At 42.0% G+C, this 20,155-nt stretch overlaps 1 protein-coding gene across 1 annotated transcript in view; it reads left to right on the top strand.

Annotated features, from left to right (window-relative positions):
- LOC136865015 (putative fatty acyl-CoA reductase CG5065) overlaps positions 1–20,155 on the top strand; it is a 170,085-nt gene that overhangs the window by 88,964 nt on the left and 60,966 nt on the right. Inside the window, exons 6-8 of the mRNA XM_068226290.1 lie at positions 5,100–5,295; positions 10,671–10,898; positions 13,449–13,709. Coding sequence (XP_068082391.1) covers positions 5,100–5,295; positions 10,671–10,898; positions 13,449–13,709 — 685 coding nt within the window. The remainder of the gene's footprint in view (positions 1–5,099; positions 5,296–10,670; positions 10,899–13,448; positions 13,710–20,155) is intronic.

Genomic DNA, 20,155 nt, shown 5'->3' with positions numbered 1-20,155 from the left:
TGTTTAAGTTTGTTCCCAACACGCCGCTCTCTAACCTCTGGTCTCTGAGTGACATTCTGCCCGAGACAATAGATCCGGATAATATTAAAGATCTTTGGAAGAAGGCTAAAGCCAATCTTAAGGTATCTCATGAAAAGGTTAGGGAAAGGTATGATCGTGGACGGAGACCCACCCCTTTAAAGGTAGGTGACCAAGTAATGGTCAAAAATTTTGTTCCCGCGGGCAAGCTTGCCCCCAGATTTCAGGGGCCTTGTATCATTCTCGATTTTCTTACGCCGGTTACCTTATTGTTAAGTAATCCAGCCACCGAGAGGATATTTAGAGTTCACCTGTCCCAGGTGAAGCCGGTGTAATTTCTGTGTTAACTTGCTTTATATTATTTTGAAAGGATATGAAGGTTATATTTTTTTTTTGAGTTTCATTTTTAAGGCATTCTGCACTACCTATAATATTTTGTTTCAGATGTAAGCATTTTTGTAAAACCTGTCCCGACCCGTTAAACTGCCATTCTGTCCTTTCCACGGCCATTACCACGCTCCCGTCTCCTGCTCCACTACACTCAGTGGCTGGCTTAGATGAAATGCCATGGATATCTGCACGCCGCTGGCCCCTCAATCTCTTTACATGCCTGTGCCCTTAAAAGAAACATGATGGTCCAACACAATTCTGCCGCCTAGCTTTAATGTTTCAGTGCCCCCGCAGCCGCGCGGCGCCGTGCAGTAACTGGGGAGGGGGATGGGCCCCCTCCTCTCCAGCGAGGACGACATGTGCACGGCGAGCCGGAGCTCTCCTCCCGGCCAAGGCTGATGTGCGGCGCACGACCTGCTACTTGCCCGCAGCCTGTACATGTTCACCGCGGGCGCGGCGTGCTTCAACACCTCTGCTCCCCTCATAGTGCGGGCGAGCGGTATCTCAGGGTACTTAAGGGGTCCGAGCGGCCTCCTTTTGGACGCAAGCTGCAACGGCCGGTCCGGCCATCCAACTTCATCAACTTCAACTACATGGACAGTTACTATAAGAGATAACTACACTTGGGAATTCAACAGCAATATTTGGTGGACATTGCAAATTTTTCCTTCACTTTTAAGTATTAAAAGCTTATCTTCAGAAATTCAACTTCTATAAACATAAAGACTTTACTTCACCTGCAACAACAAAATTTTGGAACCGACTTAAGAAATTTCTCAAATACTTCTGCAAGTTATCTTAATCTCAACATCAAAACTTGGAACTTATTTTCAAACAAAAGTTTATGTTCTTCTGTGTTACCCCTTGGAGGAACTTTTGGGGGGGGGAGGTCTGTACCGGGCGGTACACCTCTACACCGTTTATTTAAAAGTTGCGCCAGTTGAAACTCCTCTTCTGGAGGAAGGTTGAACTTTATCTACTCTATTAATTCTCTACTTTCTCAGAAGATGTCACCACGTGGAAAATTTTGAGTTTTTGAACTGTGTCACTTTTGATGTGTTTTTGTTTCGCTTGAAGTAAGAAGTGTGAACTTTCTCTTCTAGAGGACACTACTGAAGATCAACAATAGTGCACCCTAGTGCGGAGTCAAAGAACTATTTTGTTGGAGAAATTTTTATTTCAAAAGTTTGTTTCTTGTTAAATTTCTTTCTGTTATGGTTTAAGTTGGCTGTTTACCCCTCTTTTTCCCCTTGTTTTAGATTTATCCAATCCCGAATTTCTTTTAGTATTTCTGACCAATCTGGTGTATTTTCCCCCAACTTGTATCTGTTGCGGGGTCCTATCCAATAAAAACATTGTGGGCGGGTGTTTTCTTTCCCCTAACGCCTAGAAACTTCCGCGAGAGTATTTAAACTGCTGATTTTTGGGTCTCTGGGCCACTTCTGTTCCATCTTTCAGTGTGTTAAGTACCTAGCAGGAGGCGGGAGGCGCCTCTTTCTTCGGCAGCGGTCAACAATAAGGTAATGGCCGATTAATAAATTCTTTCTTTTCTTGCTCAGCAGTTTAACTCTCGGGGCGGGTGCGAAGCGTTCCACCATGTAACCTTTTCCTAAAATGTAACTAGTCTTTTCTTCTATTCTCTTGAAAAGCTACATACTGGGATAGAGAGTGCTAACCCTCTCGAGCTCCCACTCATAATGTTTTGAGGTGAACTTATTGTTTCTCAACCTATTCTTCCGTAATGTAATGTAAATTGCTATTAAGTCACCTCTGTAGTATGGGATTAGCCCTTGTAATAACGGCCTAGTGCCAAGGTAGGTTTTAAAATCAAAGTGTATTAGGAGTGCAAGTTCGCCTCCTCTCAAATTGTTTTAGAGGTCATTTAATTAACCTGCTTTTCATTTAATAGACCTCAGTAGATTGGGTATTTTACCCCTGGGTTTGTGTCCGTTGTGGACAACTTGAAGGTGGAGTTTGGTGTGGCCTGGGAGAGGCTTAAATTAAAGAGCGTGTGGCTCTTTTGGAAACGGAGTGTTGTGTGCCTCGAGGAGGCTTAACTGTGTAATTTGGAGCAAGTGCTCCAGGGTTTGATTGGGGTCTTCTGCCCCTTTGTTAAAATTTGTATATCGGAAAGTTGGGCTAGTTGCTCAAGAATTGTGAACTCAGGGCTCGAAGCCCAAACTCTGTAACCCCTGTAATTGTACATTTCAAATTGTGTTTTGGCTACTAAGTACCTGTTCTTTGTTATTACTTAATATTGAAAAGAAAATATAACCTCGTTAAATTTTACATTAACTTTGATTCCGTAGTTTGAAAACCCATTCACGCCCGCACCTTCTTACACCTCTACCTACCGCTAAAACACGGTAACAATAATAATAATAATAATAATAATAATAATAATAATAATAATAATAATAATAATAATAATAATAATTGTTCCGAGGTATCTGTGGAACAGCAGAGGTGAAAGAAGGTGCGGGGGTGAACAGGTCTCAGGCTACGAAATTAAAGTTAATTTAAAATTTAACAAGGTTATATTTTCTTTGCAAAATCAAGAAATAACAATAATGGCAGGTACAGAGTAGCAAGATAACAAATTACACTTACGGTATTTACAGGATTTGGGCTTCGAGCCCCGAACTCACAATTCTTGGGCAATTAGCCCAACTTTACTCCAAAACAAGTTTTAACAGAGGGGCAGAAAACCCCATTCGTGCCCAGGATCACTTGCTCCAAAATTACACAGTAAAGCCTCCTCGAGGCGCGCAGAAAACACAATTTTATTTTGGAAAGAGCAACTAGCTCTCAAAGTTCCGGCCTATAAAAGACCACACCAAACTCTACTTTCAAGCTGTCCTCTAAGGACATAAACACAGGGGTAAGATACCCAACCTACTGAGGCCTATTAAGTGAGAAAAGGTTAATTACATGGCCTCTAAAATACCAATTTGAGACGAGGCGAACTGCACTCCTAATACATTTTGTTTAAAACCTACTTGGCACTAGGCCGCTAATGCACGGGCTAATCCCATACTAAAGAGGTGACTTATATAAGAAGACAATTTACATTACGTTAAGGAAGAATCGGTTGAGAAAAATAAGTTCACCTCAAAACAATATGAGTGGGAGCTCGAGAGGGTTAAGCACTCTCTATCCCAATATGTAGCTTAAAAGAGAATAGATACTAAGATCCTTTACATTTAGGGAAAAGTTACATGTTGGAAATCTTCGGACCCGCCCCGAGAGTTAAACTGCTGAGCTAGCAAGAAAAGAAGTATTAACCGGCCATTACCTTGTTGATGAACTGCTGCTCGAAGGAAGAGGCGCTTCCCGCCCCCTGCTATGTACTTTACACACCAAAAGCTGTTACTGGAGTGGCCCGGAGACCCGAAAATCAGCAGTTTATATACTCTCGCGGAAAGTTCGAGGCGTTTTTGGAATGAGAACACCCGCCCACAAAAACTTTATTGGCTAGGGTTAAGCAAGATATTCAAGTTGGAGAAGATACACCTGATTGGACAGAAATTAATTAAAGAAATTCGGGATTGGCTAAATTCAAAACAAGGGGAAGGAAAGGGTTATACAGCCAACTTAAACAATAACAGAAAGAAATTTAACAAGGAACAAACTTTTGAAATAAAAATTTCTCCAAAAAACAGTTCTTTCACTTCGCACTAGGGTGCACCATTGTAGTTCTTCAGTAGTGTCCTCTAGAAGAGAAGGTTCACACTTCTTACTACAGGTAAAACAAAAATACATCGAAAATGACCCAGTTCAGAAACTTCACAATTTCCAAGTAGTGACATCTTCTGAGAAACTTGAAAATTAATACATTACATAAAGTTCAGACTTCCTCCACCAGAGGAGTTTCAACTGGCGCAAATTTTGAATTAGCGACGTGGAGGTGTACCGCCCGGTACAATAATAATAATAATAATAATAATAATAATAATAATAATAATAATAATAATAATAATAATAATAATAATAATAATAATAATAATAGACCCTATTATTATTATTATTATTATTATTATTATTATTATTATTATTAAATTACTTAACTACTCCCATCCGTTGTCCTTACTCTACTTACTCTACTTAAACGTATTAACACACGCATATTATAATCTATGTTACATGGGTCCGCTTAGTCAATACTTATTTGTATAATGGAGAAGTGATAGATTATTTAACAATTTTAAAACAGTGAATAAGTAAGGTTTCGGTAGCGAACTTTTATATCACGACAGTTGTGTCTTATAACAAGAACATGCAATACAATACTACTTTAACAACGTAGCGGTAACCAATATTTTAAAGGTCATGTACTGCATTTCAGTCATTTTAGGAAACGTGTAGGCCTAATAGCAATAAAATGAAACCTTTTAATAAGCTAAGAGTATTTTGTAAGAAGGCTGATGAAGGGATTAGAATAGAATCTCGAAACATGTACTGAACTAAATAAAATGTAAATAACAATTTATTGACACAAATAAGTGTTGACCAAGCGGACCCGTATAACATATATTATTGTGTTTTGTCAATACGGATCATGCAGCCTATAAAAATGGTCAAGATTATAAACACTCATATTGTACACCTGAAGTCTTCATTCCTTTGTCTTCATCATTAGATTGCAAATACCTGATTCATAATATAAACTCAGTCTCAATCCTTTATTCCAGTGCTGGGAGCATGGGAGGAGCCTGCGCCGGGCTGGGTGGACAACGTGCCTAACGGAGCGTACGGCTTCTTGGCAGGCGCGAGCAAAGGAGTCTTCAGAGTGGCCATGGCGGACCCTTCGATGCCAGCAGATGTCATACCCTGTGATCTCGTCGCTAACTTGCTGATCGTATCGGCGTGGAGCGTCGCGAAGGACAAGTAGGTTGCCTGCAGTATTTCTACTTCTGTATCGGTTGAGATGCAACGTGCCACAGTTTCGCGAGCGAATAGTTGCCTATGTAATCGCCTAACGAATATGACTTCGAAATTTGTCATACAGTATTATTGGTGGGTTACTTTTTGACGCTTCGTTTGTGTATTGGGCCCGCGAAGGATTTTGAGCATCACACGGGAATGCATAGAAAGTCCGGCTTTATAACTTTGCAACTATAAATGTATCTAAATAGTTAATACACGGTAAAGAAAAAAAAAAGGCGAAGGATGAAAATATTCCTTGAAATTTTCATTAATCTGCCGGGAGGAAGCCTCCGTGGGTCAGGTACCAGTGCACCGGCCTCTCACCACTGGGTTCCGTGGTTCAAATCCCGGTCACTCGATATGAGATTTGTGCTGGACAAAGTGGAGGTGGTGGTGGTGATTACTGTTTTAAGTACAAGTAGGCAACCATCCTATATATAACATTGATTAAAGAGAAAAATGGAAGGGATCCTACACTTCGAAAAATGAAGATATCAGCCAGAGAAAGACAAGGGCCACGAAGGGCGTGAAAATGAAAGACTCCCTAGCCAACCCACGCTCCAAAGTTCAGAGCCCCTGGAGGCAGGACAGGCTTCTCTCCGGGTACTCCGGTTTACCCTGCCGTCTTTCATTCCATCAACACTCTCCAATATCCTTTCATTTCATCTATCGGTCATTCATTACATTGCCCCAGAGGAGTGTGACAGGCCTCGGTAGCCGGCACAATTCCTGTCCTCGCCGCTAAATGGAGACTTAATTCCATTTCTGACCCGGTGGAATGACTGGAAACAGGCTGTGAATTTTCATTTTCAATCGGCCGAAGTGAATGCTGGTCTTGAAAGTCACGCATGCTTCGGTGAGGTGTGTTTAATATTCTGAACTGTATTATAATCATTAAAACCATTTAAAACTCTATATTTAGAACTTCATGCACATGTATCTCGTATAAATACAACATCTAATTGTCAACTGATATTCTTCTTTGGCCTACTTGACTAGTGTATGAATTCTACGTTACTATTACTTTTAAGCGCCGGCCTGTTAATCGAGAAGTACGTCTGACGGAACATTTGTACAGCGGGCTGATTTATTCAGGCATCTGGATGTTTCAACTATATTTTCGGTGGGGGGAGGGGTATAATTATAGTACAAATTTAAGAACACATTTTGGAAACGTAATCACATATTTTCCACTTTTTAAATACATATTTCTGTAACTTAATTGTTTTGAGCAACATTTAATCCATAGGAAAAAGAGCTATGATAGTTTCTCTTCCTCTTGAGATGTCCTGAAAAACATATTTGTGTTCCTTAGCGTTGAAAATGAGTGTTCAAAGTGACCCTGCTAACCAGTGGGTATTCTGTACTGACATTCACTGAGCAAACATATTCCGTTTTTTCCTTGTGATGAGTTTCTAAATCTGAAAGTGACAGGGAGAGCCTGACATTTTTTTTTCAATATCACTTTTCTGCTGAACACTCCTTGTTTAAAACATATTTCTTGTTAAACTTTCAATAACATGCACTTTTAACGCCTGTTTGACATTCATCTTAATGCCTTGAAATAAACAGATAACTTATACCAGTTTGCACACATAGTCCCTTGAAAAATTGTTTACTTCTGCGGTAGTGTGCCTGTCTCTTATCCGGAGGCCCCAGATTTGATTCCCGGATACGTCAGGGACTTTTACCTGAATCTGAGCGCTGGTTTCGAGGTCCACTGCTTTGCTTGAAAATAGGATAACAATATTTCTACAGTATAACCTCAAAATAAATTGAAGAAATATGAGATGTAATGATTCAAATTATAATTATTTGTCATAAAATGGTGTCACAATGAATATCATATAAGGCTCGGATAATTATGTGCTTAAAGTCTTTTTATTCAACGGGATATGTTTTATTTGTTTACATATTTTCCCCTTCTTTATAATTAAATATATATTCTGGAGTATTTATTCATAAGTATATACAGTATTTCCTACATTCGGTGACATGTTCTACTTCTTAGATGTCTCCTGCCCACATTTTCGAGATCACTGGGGGCAATTCTATAGCAGTTGGATTTTCTATTTCGTCAGGGCACCCTTGTCTCTGAAGACTGAATTCCTCAGTCATTGAGGACAACAGGGCGCCGAAGTCGTCGGTCTCATTAAACCACCTTTGTCCCTACACTATTCCGTACCTTAAGAGGAAATTTTACCTGAAATTACCGTGGTCTACCAAATTTTTAAGACATGAATTGACAGTTTGGTGTGGAGTATTCGTTTCAAAGAATAAGATATGTCCCAAAATTGTGAAGACTTTGAATAGTTCTGAGTGGGAGTTTGGAGATGTTTTTAAAAGTTATGGAACTGTATTATTTTCCAAGATTTGTGAGAAAACTGTAGATGCAGACATGCGTTCGCAAGTTACGCAGCATATCGCGACAGTAGAAAGAGTTAAAGAAACCGACATAACGTTTGCTTACCGAAATTCAAGATGTGAGACCTGGTCCAGCAAACTGCCTGTACGCGCAAGATATTTGCGGCTGATATACCACTTAACAAACTGCAACATTCAGCGCTACGTGAAACGTTAGAGAAGTACGTCAACATTCTTCTTCCTAACGACTCAACACTGCGTAAGTACTACTTACCAAAACTTTACTCTGAGGCAGTACACAGAATTCGTACCTTCATTTGTGAAATCAGGCAGTTTATTCTTTCTGTGCGTATGTTAAACACCAGCAAAATGTTTCGGTATAGGCATTTTCATGTATGGCACCGGATGACATAAGAAAGGAGTTTTTCTTTTGCAATATTTTGCTATAGGCATTGACAGTCAGCTGGTGGAATTACTGGCACGTCCTTTGTGTATACGTTACCACTTGGAAATTGTTATATTCTGTGCACTTTTGTATGCATATGCTCAGTGGGTCTTGCACGTGACAATACTGTTGTATTTTTATGTATAAATGTAAGTTGCAGATGAAATAGCTAATTTTAGTGCATTTGGGGAATGTTCACTGATAAAGGTGTTGCGGTGTCTAAACTGTGCGAGTTTGTGTAGGCGTGCTAAGGGAGAAGTGTAATTTATTTTTAACGACAATAGATTTAGGCATACTATTAGCAGTATAAGACAAAATAATCAGTGTCATGAAAGATTTTGAAATCAAATTTGTTTACGCCCTTTAGAATAAAATTCGAGAACAGCCTGGATATGCTTTCGTATCGCGCATCGGCAGTAAAGTATTATAAGATTCGGAAACTGGCAAGCGCCGGCTTGTTAATCAAGTAGTACGCCTGATGGAACATTTGTACTGTGGGCTGATTTATTCAAGCAGCTGGATGTTTCAACTATATTTTGTGGGAGGGGGGTTGTGGTATAATTATAGTAAAATATTGAGAACAAATTTTGGAAACGTTATCACATATTTTTCCATTTTCATCTTCTTCTTCTTCTTCTTCTGCTTCTTCTTTATCTGTTTACCCTCCAGGGTCTGTTTTTCCCTCGGACTCAGCGAGGGATCCCACCTCTACCGCCTCAAGTGCAGTGTCCTGGAGCTTCCAACTCTGGGTCGAGGGATATGACTGGGGAGGATGACCAGTACCTCGCCCAGGCGGCCTCACCTGCTATGCTAAACAGGGGTCTTGCGGGGAGAAGGGAAGATTGGAAGGGATAGGCAAGGAAGAGGGAAGGAAGTGCCCGTGGCTTTAAGATAGGTACCATCCCGGCATTTCCCTGGAGGAGAAGTGGGAAACCACGGAAAACCACTTCCAAGATGGCTGAGGTGGGAATCGAACCCACCCCTACTCAGTTGATCTCCGGAGGCTGAGTGGACCCCGTTCCAGCCCTCGTACCACTTTTCAAATTTCGTGGCAGAGCCGGGAATCGAACCCGAGCCTCCGGGGGTGGCAGCTAATCATACTAACCACTACACCACAGAGGCGGACCCATTTTTAAGTACCGTACATAAATAAATACACATTTCTGAAAAGTTAAGCACATATCATCCGAGCCCTAAATATAGTGATTGTAAGATCAAATGATTTATGTCCATCGTTTAGAATGATGTTTTTTTGGACACGTTCACAGAAGAAGGGCAATAAGTTTATAGATTGTTCAACTTGCAAGCTAGGGTGCGATGACCTGAGAACCGTAAAAGAATGGAAAGACCTCAGACTGTTATTAAACCGGGAGCTGACCTTCACTCCTCAGGTACAGAAGGTGGTCGCTGAAGCATGTAGAACTTTAGGATTTGTGATAAGAAATATGAAGCCATTTAAAAACATGAAAACGTAGGTATATTAAGTTGTACAACACCTTGGACAGGCCAAAATTGGAATACGCGAGCGTGGTGTGGATCCCTAGGTACAAAATGCATGTGTATCGACTTGAAAGGGTGCAAAACAAATACTCGAAATATGTATATTTTAAAAGAACATTTCAATGTCCACAAATGGTTTCGTACAACGAGCTTTTGCTAAATTTAGAAATGGAGAGTTTAGAAGTTCGAAAGCAGAAAGATGCGGTAAAGTTCATATGTAAAATAATAAATTCGCAAATTTATAATCCTGAGTTCCTTTCCCTCCTGAATTTCCATGTGCCGCGCCCAAATTCAAGATTTCATTTAACTTTTTCTAATGAAATGAAATGGCGTATAGCTTTTAGTGCCGGGAGTATCCAAGGACAAGTTCGACTCGCCAGATGCAGGTCTTTTGATTTGACTGCCATAGGTGACCTGCGCGTCATGTTGAGGACGAAATGATGATGAAGACGACACGTACAGCCAGCCTCCGTGCCAGCGAAATTAATCAATTGTGGTTAAAATTCCCGACCCTGCCGGGAATCGAACCCGGGATCCTTGTGACCAAAGACCAGCACACGCTAACCATTTAGCCATGGATCCGGACACTTTTTCTAATAAAAAAACAAGAACATCTGCCCATCAAAATTCATCACATTACAGACTATGCAGTATCTATAATAGTGCATCTCGAAAAAATAATGCTCTTGATTTCAGTACAAACCTGACAATATATTTAATGGAATTCACGGCTTGCCTTAAAAGACAGCAGTTTTGATTAAAAAAAACTACATTCACAGTGCATTAAACCATATTGGAACAAAGACTTGTAAGCCAAAGCCTACAATAACAGATAGGATTAGCTTGATTAATTGTATTAGAATAGTTTAGATTATATTCAATTAAGTTAGGCTAGGTGATATTAAGTAGAGTAATAATTATTTTAATTTCACTTTGTATCACAAAGAATGCTGCTGTAATTGGGATGAAAATCCTGTAGGAAGCAATTAATTAATAGTAAATGAAACGTTATGTTGACTACCCACAGAGAACCTGGCCTACAAGTGTTTCACGCCACCTCTGGACAGCGCAACCCTATATCTTGGGGCGAGTACATCCGGGCGGCGATCCATGCGGTGAGAGCTCACCCATGCCAGACTGTGCTGTGGTACCCTGGCGCCAAGTGTCGCGTACATCCTTGGAGAGTGTTCATAGCCATGATGCTGCTGCAGATCTTCCCAGCCTTCGTACTCAAGGGACTGAGCCGCAAGAGTGGGTAAGTACCTCGACAGTCTTCCCTAATACACAAACATTCTTCAGTTTCACTCACACTCACCTGATCTAGCTAATTAATAACTGATTTATAGCTCTGATAATAAGGGGAACATCATTATTTCCACGAAAATAGTTCATCCAATGAATTTTGAAGAATGCAAATTTAAAAGAAAACAAGCAAGATTGCTCAGTGGAAGTTATGGCACTTGCACGGAGATGGAATGTGTTGACATTTGCACGGAAACGCCAAACATTCCAGCAAATTACTAAGCATGGGTATGTCAAACAGTGACACTTGCGCGGAGGACCAAGGAGGGTTGGAATGTAGTAGCAGGGGAGGAGAAGACCCACCCAGTAAAGAAGACAGATACATAGATCAGTTTTTACATTTTGTTTTACGTCGCACCGACACAGATAGGTCTTGTGGCGACGATGGGATGGGAAAGGCCTAGGAATGGGAAGGAAGCGGCCGTGGCCTTAATTAAGGTATAGATAGATAGATAGATAGATAGATAGATAGATAGATAGATAGATAGATCGATCGAAGCCTTTAGATTTCACTGCTACAATTGATACCCGGTGGAAAACTAATGTTCCTTGTTGAACTGGTGATGACTGTTCAGCAGCTATGGAGTTCACCAAGACCATCAAAGGGAAGCCTTCGTTGTTTTACAACGGGCACCAGTACATAGTGGACTATACAAATGAGGTTCAACTGACTTATTAGCGATGTGTAGATTTCAAGGAAAGTAAATATAAAGGAAGAATAACAAGAAAAATTAGCATAGTTTTAGGCGAGGCAAATCGTGTTTGCATTCTGGACGAAGCGGCGAATGAAGTGAGAAAAAGTGTAGTAAATAAAAAAAAAAAAAACGTGTGAGGGAAATAGAGGGTATGATTTAAACAATTTATACCGAAGAGTCCGGCTCCATGGCTAAATGGTTAGCGTGCTGGCCTTTGGTCACAGGGGTCCCGGGTTCGATTCCCGGCAAGGTCTGGAATTTTAACCATCATTGGTTAATTCCGCTGGCACGGGAGGCTAAGTGTATGTGTCTTCGTCATCATTTCATCCTCATCACGATGCGCAGGTTGCCTGCGGGAGCCAAATCAAAAGACCTGCACCTGGCAAGCTGGACATGTCCTCGGACACTCCCGGCACTGAAATCCATACGCCATTTCATTTCATTACACCGAAGAGGTGTCTGGCTCCATGGATAAACGGTTAGCGTGCTGGCTTTTGGTCACAGGGGTCCCGGGTTCGATTCCCGGCAGGGTCGGGAATTTTCACCTTAATTGGTTAATTTCGCTGGCACGGGGACTGGGTGTATGTGTCGTCTTCATCATCATTTCATCCTCATCACGACGCGCAGGTCACCTACGGGTGTCAAATCGAAAGACCTGCATCTGGCGAGCCGAACTTGTCCTCGGACACTCCCGGCACTAAAAGCCATACGCCATTTCATTTTTACACCGAAGAGGTTCGTGAGATCTTTAATCGAGGCAATGAGAAGTACTGTACGTGTTTATTTTCACCGGAGTATATGAAAATCGAGACTCCGTTCTAGTGTCAGTCCGTGCAATTGACGCTGTCCTACTTCTGACTCGCCAAGTACTGTTAGGCAGAGTGAAGGGCTCCGTGCAAGTGTTCCAATCCCATTCAGTGTGCCTTTCCAGAGAGATTCTATCCCGCTAGTGAATATGAAGGTAAATTCCAGTGTCTTAGAAAGGTGTGCCAGTCCAGCTGATGAGCTTAATGGCACGCCGTGGCGAAACACTGCACACACACACACACACACGCACACGCACACGCACACGCACACACACACACGCACACGCACACACACACAAACACACACACATACACACACACACACACGGGCTAATAACCCGAAAGGTTCTTATTCCTATGATTCCATCAAGGTTAAAATTGTTTTTACGATGGTGTGATAGTCGAGTGACACAGTCGCTGGGTTCTCGCGAAGGCGGCCGTGGTTCAAATCCCGCTCAATACATGTACGAATTTTACGATGGCAAGTTGCATCCTCTGGCCTTCTGAGCCCTAGTTGGTGGGTTCGGCCCCGGCTTAGTCCGGTGGTATTTGAAGGTACTCAAGTACAGCAGCCTCGTGTAGCTAGATTTACAGGCACGTAAAAGAACTCCTGTGGGAAAAAATACTGACACCTTGGCGTCTTTGAAAACCGTAAAGTTAGTTAGAGGGATGTAAAGTCAATAACATGAACATTATTTTCGAACTGTGAGATTGTATCAGATTGTTAGCCCATGATGTAATAAGCAAATATAAAATGAGTCACACCAAAATCGAAATCGGGCTTGCTACATTTGTGCTGGCTGCTTTAATCCAATGAACTACCCTGGGTGTGCCTTTCGACAGTGAACCTCAACTCTGTGCGCGGATTCATTGTGCTATCCTTCTATTCCTTAGTTTGTAAATTTAAGTAGTTCTGTATGATTTGCAACATAGCAAGGACATTTTAAATCTTAATTTTTATAAGAATGTTTCCAGGTGTTCTCAAACGGTACACTTTTCCAGGATGTTGTTGCCGCTCCAGAGACGGTACTGGCGAGGAATACAACACGTGCGCTACTTCACAACACGACGGTGGCATTTCGACCTGACGTGTACGAACCGTTTGGCCGAGCGGCTCTCGCCAGAGGACCGCGCCACCTTCCCCTTCGATGCAGCTGAGGTCCACTGGCCCACCTGCCTGGAGCGCGGGGCGCTCAGTATGCGGGTCCACTTCCACAACGAATCTCCTGACACTCTTCCTGCTGCCCGCTTCAATATGGCAGTGTGAGTATGCACAGACGAGCCGGTTTCAGTGTTAACCTTGTTTTATTATTATTATTATTATTATTATTAATATTTTTTTTGCTATTGGCTTTACGTCGCACCGACACAGATAGGTCTTACGGCGACGATGGGACAGGAAAGGGCTAGGACTGGGAAGGAAGCGGCCGTGGTCTTAATTTGCCTGGTGTGAAAATGGGAAACCACGGAAAACCATCTTCAGGGCTGCCGACAGTGGGGTTCGAACCCACTATCTCTCGAATACTGGATACTGGCCGCACTTAAGCGACTGCAGCTATCGAGCTCGGTATTTAACCTTGTTAATGTGCTTACTTCACGTTTCGTGTCTGCTTTATACGATGTTCATCCAAAACAAGGCTACTTCGATTGCGTTCTCGTTTGCAAGTTAAAGATCTTCCTTTCTGCAGGGTTGACCTAGATTTAGACAAGTCAGAAAATTCTGGGAGTCTTGCACTACCTCAGGAATGCAGGTCGTTTTCTCCTTCCTGGAGCATCCTCCATCGCTTTAAATTTGTTGTGCATTTTGAAACCACCGTGCGGAGTGGTTCAAAGTCTTGTACATAGGGAAAGGCAAATTGTGTCCCAGTGATAGCTTTTCCCTTTGCGGAATGATGGAAAAATGTTCCTCGCTCTCCATCGTTGAACCCTTCTAGCTTCGCCGCTTTCTTCTGTGGGTACTGTTCTTGCCAGTGTGCTATACCGGAAGTGAAGTCTAGGTCTGGCTGACTGATGGTTATACAGTGGGTATCTAGAAACCGCCTCTTGTTTCTTCCTTTCTGCCTCTGTGCTGTACCGGGTGAGTTGGCCGTGCGGTTAGGGGCGCGCGGCTGTGAACTTGCATCCGGGAGATAGTGGGTTTTAATCCGACTGTAGGCAGCCATGAAGATGGTTTTCCATGGTTTCCCATTTTCACACCAGGCAAATGCTGGGGCTGTACCTCAATTAAGGCCACGGCCTCTTCCATCCAACTCCTAGGTTTTTCCTATCCCATCGTCGCCATAAGACCTGTCTGTGTCGGTGCGACGTAAAGCCACTAGCCTCTGTGCTGCAACTTCTCATCTCGGGTGACGCAATGTCAGTAAGGGGGTACAATTGAGGATTGGAGTAGATTTAAGGCAGCCTGTAATGAGGCGAACCGTTTGGTTGAGGGATATGCCGATCTGCTTTGCATGCAGGATTAGCGAACTCGGCTGCAGCCAAACTGAGTTTTGAGTACAGCTTTGTTGTGCTCCCGATGTTTTTTCGATAAGTTTTTTTTTACGCGAGTCTTGTTACAGTTCAGATACGTTACTCAAAATCAAAGTTGCAACGCCATAAAGGGATGTAGGATGGAGGTTGAATAATGTGATGATAGCATTTATCAGTCCTTCTGTACTCATATTCGGACAAAAATCAATAGACGATGTGACACTCACGGCTTTAATACATTGCTGAATTCTTCATTTCCTGAAAAATTAAGGTTCATGATTGCTGGGGATAGTTGTATAATCATCTACATGTTTCATATAGTGATCCGGGAACCTGTCAAATTGTCATGTGGAAAACTTTCTTGTCCTAAGAGCTTGTTACTTGTATACATTATTTTTTGTTTCCTTCTTAAACTGCTTACCCTCCAGGGTTGGTTTTTTCCTCGGACTCAGCGAGCGATCCCACCTCTACCGCCTCAAGGGTACTGTCCTGGAGCGTGAGACTTTTGGGTCAGGGATACAACTGGAGAGGAAGACCAGTACCTCATCCAGGCTGCCTCACCTGCTATGCTAAACAGGGGCCTTGTGGCGGGATGGGAGGATCGGAAGGGATAGACAAGGAAGAGGGAAGGAAGCGGCCGTGGCCTTAAGTTAGGTACCATCCCGGCATTTGCTTGGAGGAGAAGTGGGAAACCACGGAAAACCACTTCGAGGATGGCTGAGGTGGGAATCGAACTCACCTCTACTCACTTGTCCTCCCGAGGCTGAGTGGACCCCGTTCCAGCCCTCATACCACTTCTCAAATTTTTGTGGCAGAGCCGGGAATCGAACCCGGGCCTCTGGGGGTGGCAGCTAATCACGCTAACCACTAAACCACAGAGGCGGACTACATTATTTTTGACTTATGAAATAACGTTTTCAAGAAATTGAAATAGTTGTAGAAAATAACTTATATTGACAAAAGAACTAGATAGGCTCTCCTGGAATTACTGGCAAAGTTAAGACTTATAAGAGTATGCTTCTAAATTATAGACATTGGCAATAACTTACCATTTGTTATCATCATAGGCTTCCTTAATTATATCTGCTTCTACAGAGTAAAAGTAATCTTCTTCCAATTTTATTCATCTCCCAGGTTTTAAAAGCAAAGCTTGTTCTTCTTTGAGCACATCATTCCCAGTATAACTTTGCCTAGTTTAATAAACCAGCTCTCAAACACTGAATACAATAACCTTCCTTACTTTTGTGAAGACAGATAATAAAAATAAAAATATTATTAGTTTTACGTCAAACTAACTATATTTACGGTGCTAGAATTTCCTTCTGCAGGAGTTCTTTTACATGCCACTAAATCTGGCGTATTTGAGCACCTTCAGATGTCACCACACTGAGCCGTAAACAAAACTGCCAATTTAGGCACAGAAGATCAGCTTGTGAGCTGGTCAGATCGGGAGACGCTTTTAATCAAACCAGCACCACAATTCACAGCAAACTTAAGAGCTACTGGAATACCCAGCCATCCAGAGATTAACTACCTTCTGGAAAATATCTTCCTCCAAATCAGTTCACTGCATTACGAGTTAATGACACTGCAAAATTGTTTTAGATTCCGATCGACACACAAGTGTAAAGAAATGTTTCCTGTCTACGAACTTTGTAAAAATGAAACACCAATCAGCACCCAGTGATCAACATGTTCACTGTTTCTTGTTGCTTCATCTGTGAATTCTAACGTTGATGAATTGGTGAATGAGAGAGAAATCCATTAACCCTACTGAAAACTAATTGCTCTATAATCTTGTGAAAACTTATCTAATCATATAACGGATTTTAATCACTACAAGTAGTTGATTTAATTTACTCTACTGTTTTGTCTCCACTAAAGACTTTCACTTTTGAGCGGCTGCAAAAATACTTCGACAAAATTGTAAGATGGAAAGCAGACAATATATAATAGTAAATGGGGGATTAAAAGTCAGGTTGTAAGTTTCACCAAACAGAAAAGTCCTCTCATTAATTACTGTGTTGATGGACTGAAAGTACCTCATGGGAACCACAGTAAGCACCTTGATGTTTTAATATATGGACTCCTTTAAAAATAAACACGTATCTTTTTGTTTTCAGAAAATCCACGTAAGGGGCTGAAAAGAATTGACAAGTTGGGTGAACTGTAAAAAATGAGTGTGTATATATATATATATGTCAAAAACTTAACGTGTTACAGACAAAATACTTGGTATTTGCAAAGTCCTTTAAAAATACAGGAACATGCACTCTTTTTGTTTTCGACCGGGCGAGTTGGTCGTGCGCGTAGAGGCGCGCGGCTGTGAGCTTGCATCCGGGAGATAGTAGGTTCGAATCCCACTATCGGCAGCCCTTAAAATGGTTTTCCGTGGTTTCCCATTTTCACACCAGGCAAATGCTGGGGCTGTACCTTAATTAAGGCCACGGCCGCTTCCTTCCAACTCCTAGCCTTTCCTATCCCATCGTCGCCATAAGACCTATCTGTGTCGGTGCGACGTAAAGCCCCTAGCAAAAAAAAATTTTTGTTTCCGGAAAAGGCGCTTAACGAGGGTGAAAATAAGTGAAAAGGTTGAATTATTTTTATGAGGATACTTATATCTGAAAAACTGAAGATAATACAGACGTGAAAATTGGTTTGGAATCTCACTTAAAAATAAAGAAACATGTATTTTTTGTTTGCAGAAAATCCACTTAGATGGGCATGAGGGTGGGGGAAGGTCTGATAAAGGGGTTAAATTATTTTTATAGAGATACTTATATCTCAAAATCCGGCTCCGCGGTGTAGGGATAGCGTGCCTCCCTCTTACTCGGAGGCCCCGGGTTCGATTCCCGGCCAGGTCAGGGACTTTTACCTGCATCTGAGGGCTGGTTCGAGGTCCACTCAGCCTACGTGATTACGATTGAAGAGCTATCTGACGGTGAGATGGCAGCCCCGGTCTAGAAAGCCAAGAATAACGGCCGAGAGGATCCGTCGTGCTGATCACACGATACCTCGTAATCTGTGGGCCTTCGGGCCTTCGGGTTTATATCTCAAAAACTGAAGATGTTACAGACCTGTAAATAGGTATTTGGTATCTCCTTTAAAAATGAAGAAACATGTATTTTTATTTTTTAAATTGTTTTTTCGACTTGAGAGAAGACTGTTTCTCACATGTACAGTTCTATGTCGCAGGGTCGTCTTAGCCCCAAATGGCAATACCACGAACGTGGTTTACAAAGTGCTTCTAGGGTAAATTAAACTCAATTTTTTGTTGAGTTTAATACTTTAAGGATTTTCAGATAATGTCTTAGTACAATGCCGAGGAACGATTTTTTTATCAAATTACGAAATCTACGCGAGCGAAGCCGTGGGTAACTGCTAGTGTTAATATAAGGAAAGATTCTTTACTGCGATAATCGCATTTACGAGATTATAAGTGAAGGTTACAGATCTCTTCATGCGTTTATGAGGATATTTAGGGGTTGTGTTAACGTCATCGGTAAGACTCAAATTTTCAGTGTATGGGACTCTCACTATGATTACTTGATTCTGAGAAAATCCAAGAGAACTGGAGGAAATCCAAAAGAAAGCAGTATAATTTGTTCTGGATTAATTCCGATAAAAGAGTAGAGTTAGGAAAATGTTGCAAACTTCGGGCTAGGAAGGCTACGGAGTAACGAGCCGAACTGCTCAGCTGTTCCGAGCTGTCAAAGGAGAGATGACATTAGTCGACGAATAAGCTTGTTAGAAGTACCAACTTCTTAAAATGAAGATAAATTTCGAATTCAAGAGGAAAAATTAGAGCAAATATTCCTTTGTAGGAACAGGACTTAAGAATTCGAATAATTCATCAGGGGAGATGTTGATAATTTTTCAACTTCTTTCAAATTATTTAAGAAAATATATTAATGTGGAATCTGCCATTTGGGCGACAGTCTTAAATGCACATCAGTCGTGACTGCTGATGATAATGATGATGAATATAATTTGTTATAGCTGCTCTGGAAACTGCAGTTGAGGGGAAGAGATAGTTAAAGATGTAGTGACATATTCAATGTTAAAAGTCGCACTAACTATTCCGCAGCCTCCTCTTGTAAATCGGAAGTCCGTGTAATTTGTCGTCATCCTCGGTCATTGTACTCTTGTACCAATTGCCCTGTTTCACTTAATCGTTGGAACAGTCGTGGAAACAGGGTTGAGCCGGATGTCTTTTACGTGGATATTTGGTCCTGTACAACCGTTCGGCTTCTCTGCTGCTTCCATTTGCTTGCCCATTCACGAACACTATATCTGCAAGTTCCGTAAGCGGGTACGAACTCCAATAGGTCTGATCAACGTACCACTTCAACTCGTAAACACAGTCTGAAGCCTACAGTACAGACATCGCACACCGATCACGTCAGTACACAGTACGCCATTGAGTTATTATCCTAGCCTCTTCTACTCGTCGGAGAGGCTAGCACATGTAGTGTACGGTACAGTCGGAGGTATCAGGCCGAGTTTTGCTTTAACTTTTCTCTGCTGGCCGCAGTGGTGTAGTGGACACGGCATTAGTCTACTAATCTCAAATTAACGGGTTCAAACCCAACTGGGGTCGGTGTCTTTTAAGGGTGTTTAAATGTGACAACCCATGTCGTTGGCTTCCGGGGCGTTAAAGAACTACCAACCTAACCTCATGGCACTACAACTCTTGAACGTCCTTGGCCTATCAAGCGACCGCTGCTCAGCCCGAAGGCCTGCAGATTACGAGGTGTCATGTGGTCAGTAAGACGAATCCTCTCGGCCGTTATTCTTGGCTTTCTAGACCGGGCCTGCTATCTCACCGTCAAATGGCTCCTCAATTGTAATCACTAGGCTGAGTGGACGTCGAACCAGCTCTCAGATCCAGGTAAAAATCCCCTGGCCTGGCTGGGAATCGAACCCGGGGCCTCCGGGTAAGTGGCCCCTACACCACGGGGCCGGTGTTAAAGAACTACTGCGGGACGAAATTCCGACACCCCGGCGTCTGTTATGAACGGACGGACGTTAAACAACTTGGCTTATTAATACATTTTGACTTAAACATATCCGAAATACGGTTCCTTATCTCAAACTGATCCATTTGCCATCCTCCATCCTCCCTGAAAGTTTGTAACAACACCACGGATATATCCTGTATAAGTAGCATTTTCCGACCAAGACAGTTCTATGTGATTGTGGCAAATTTCAAACAACACATTTCTTATGTTGTCCGTTGT

The sequence above is a fragment of the Anabrus simplex genome, chromosome 1 (genome assembly GCF_040414725.1).
Source record: "Anabrus simplex isolate iqAnaSimp1 chromosome 1, ASM4041472v1, whole genome shotgun sequence".
Taxonomy (NCBI): Eukaryota; Metazoa; Arthropoda; class Insecta; order Orthoptera; family Tettigoniidae; genus Anabrus; species Anabrus simplex.
This window is presented reverse-complemented; position numbering and strand designations above follow the sequence as displayed.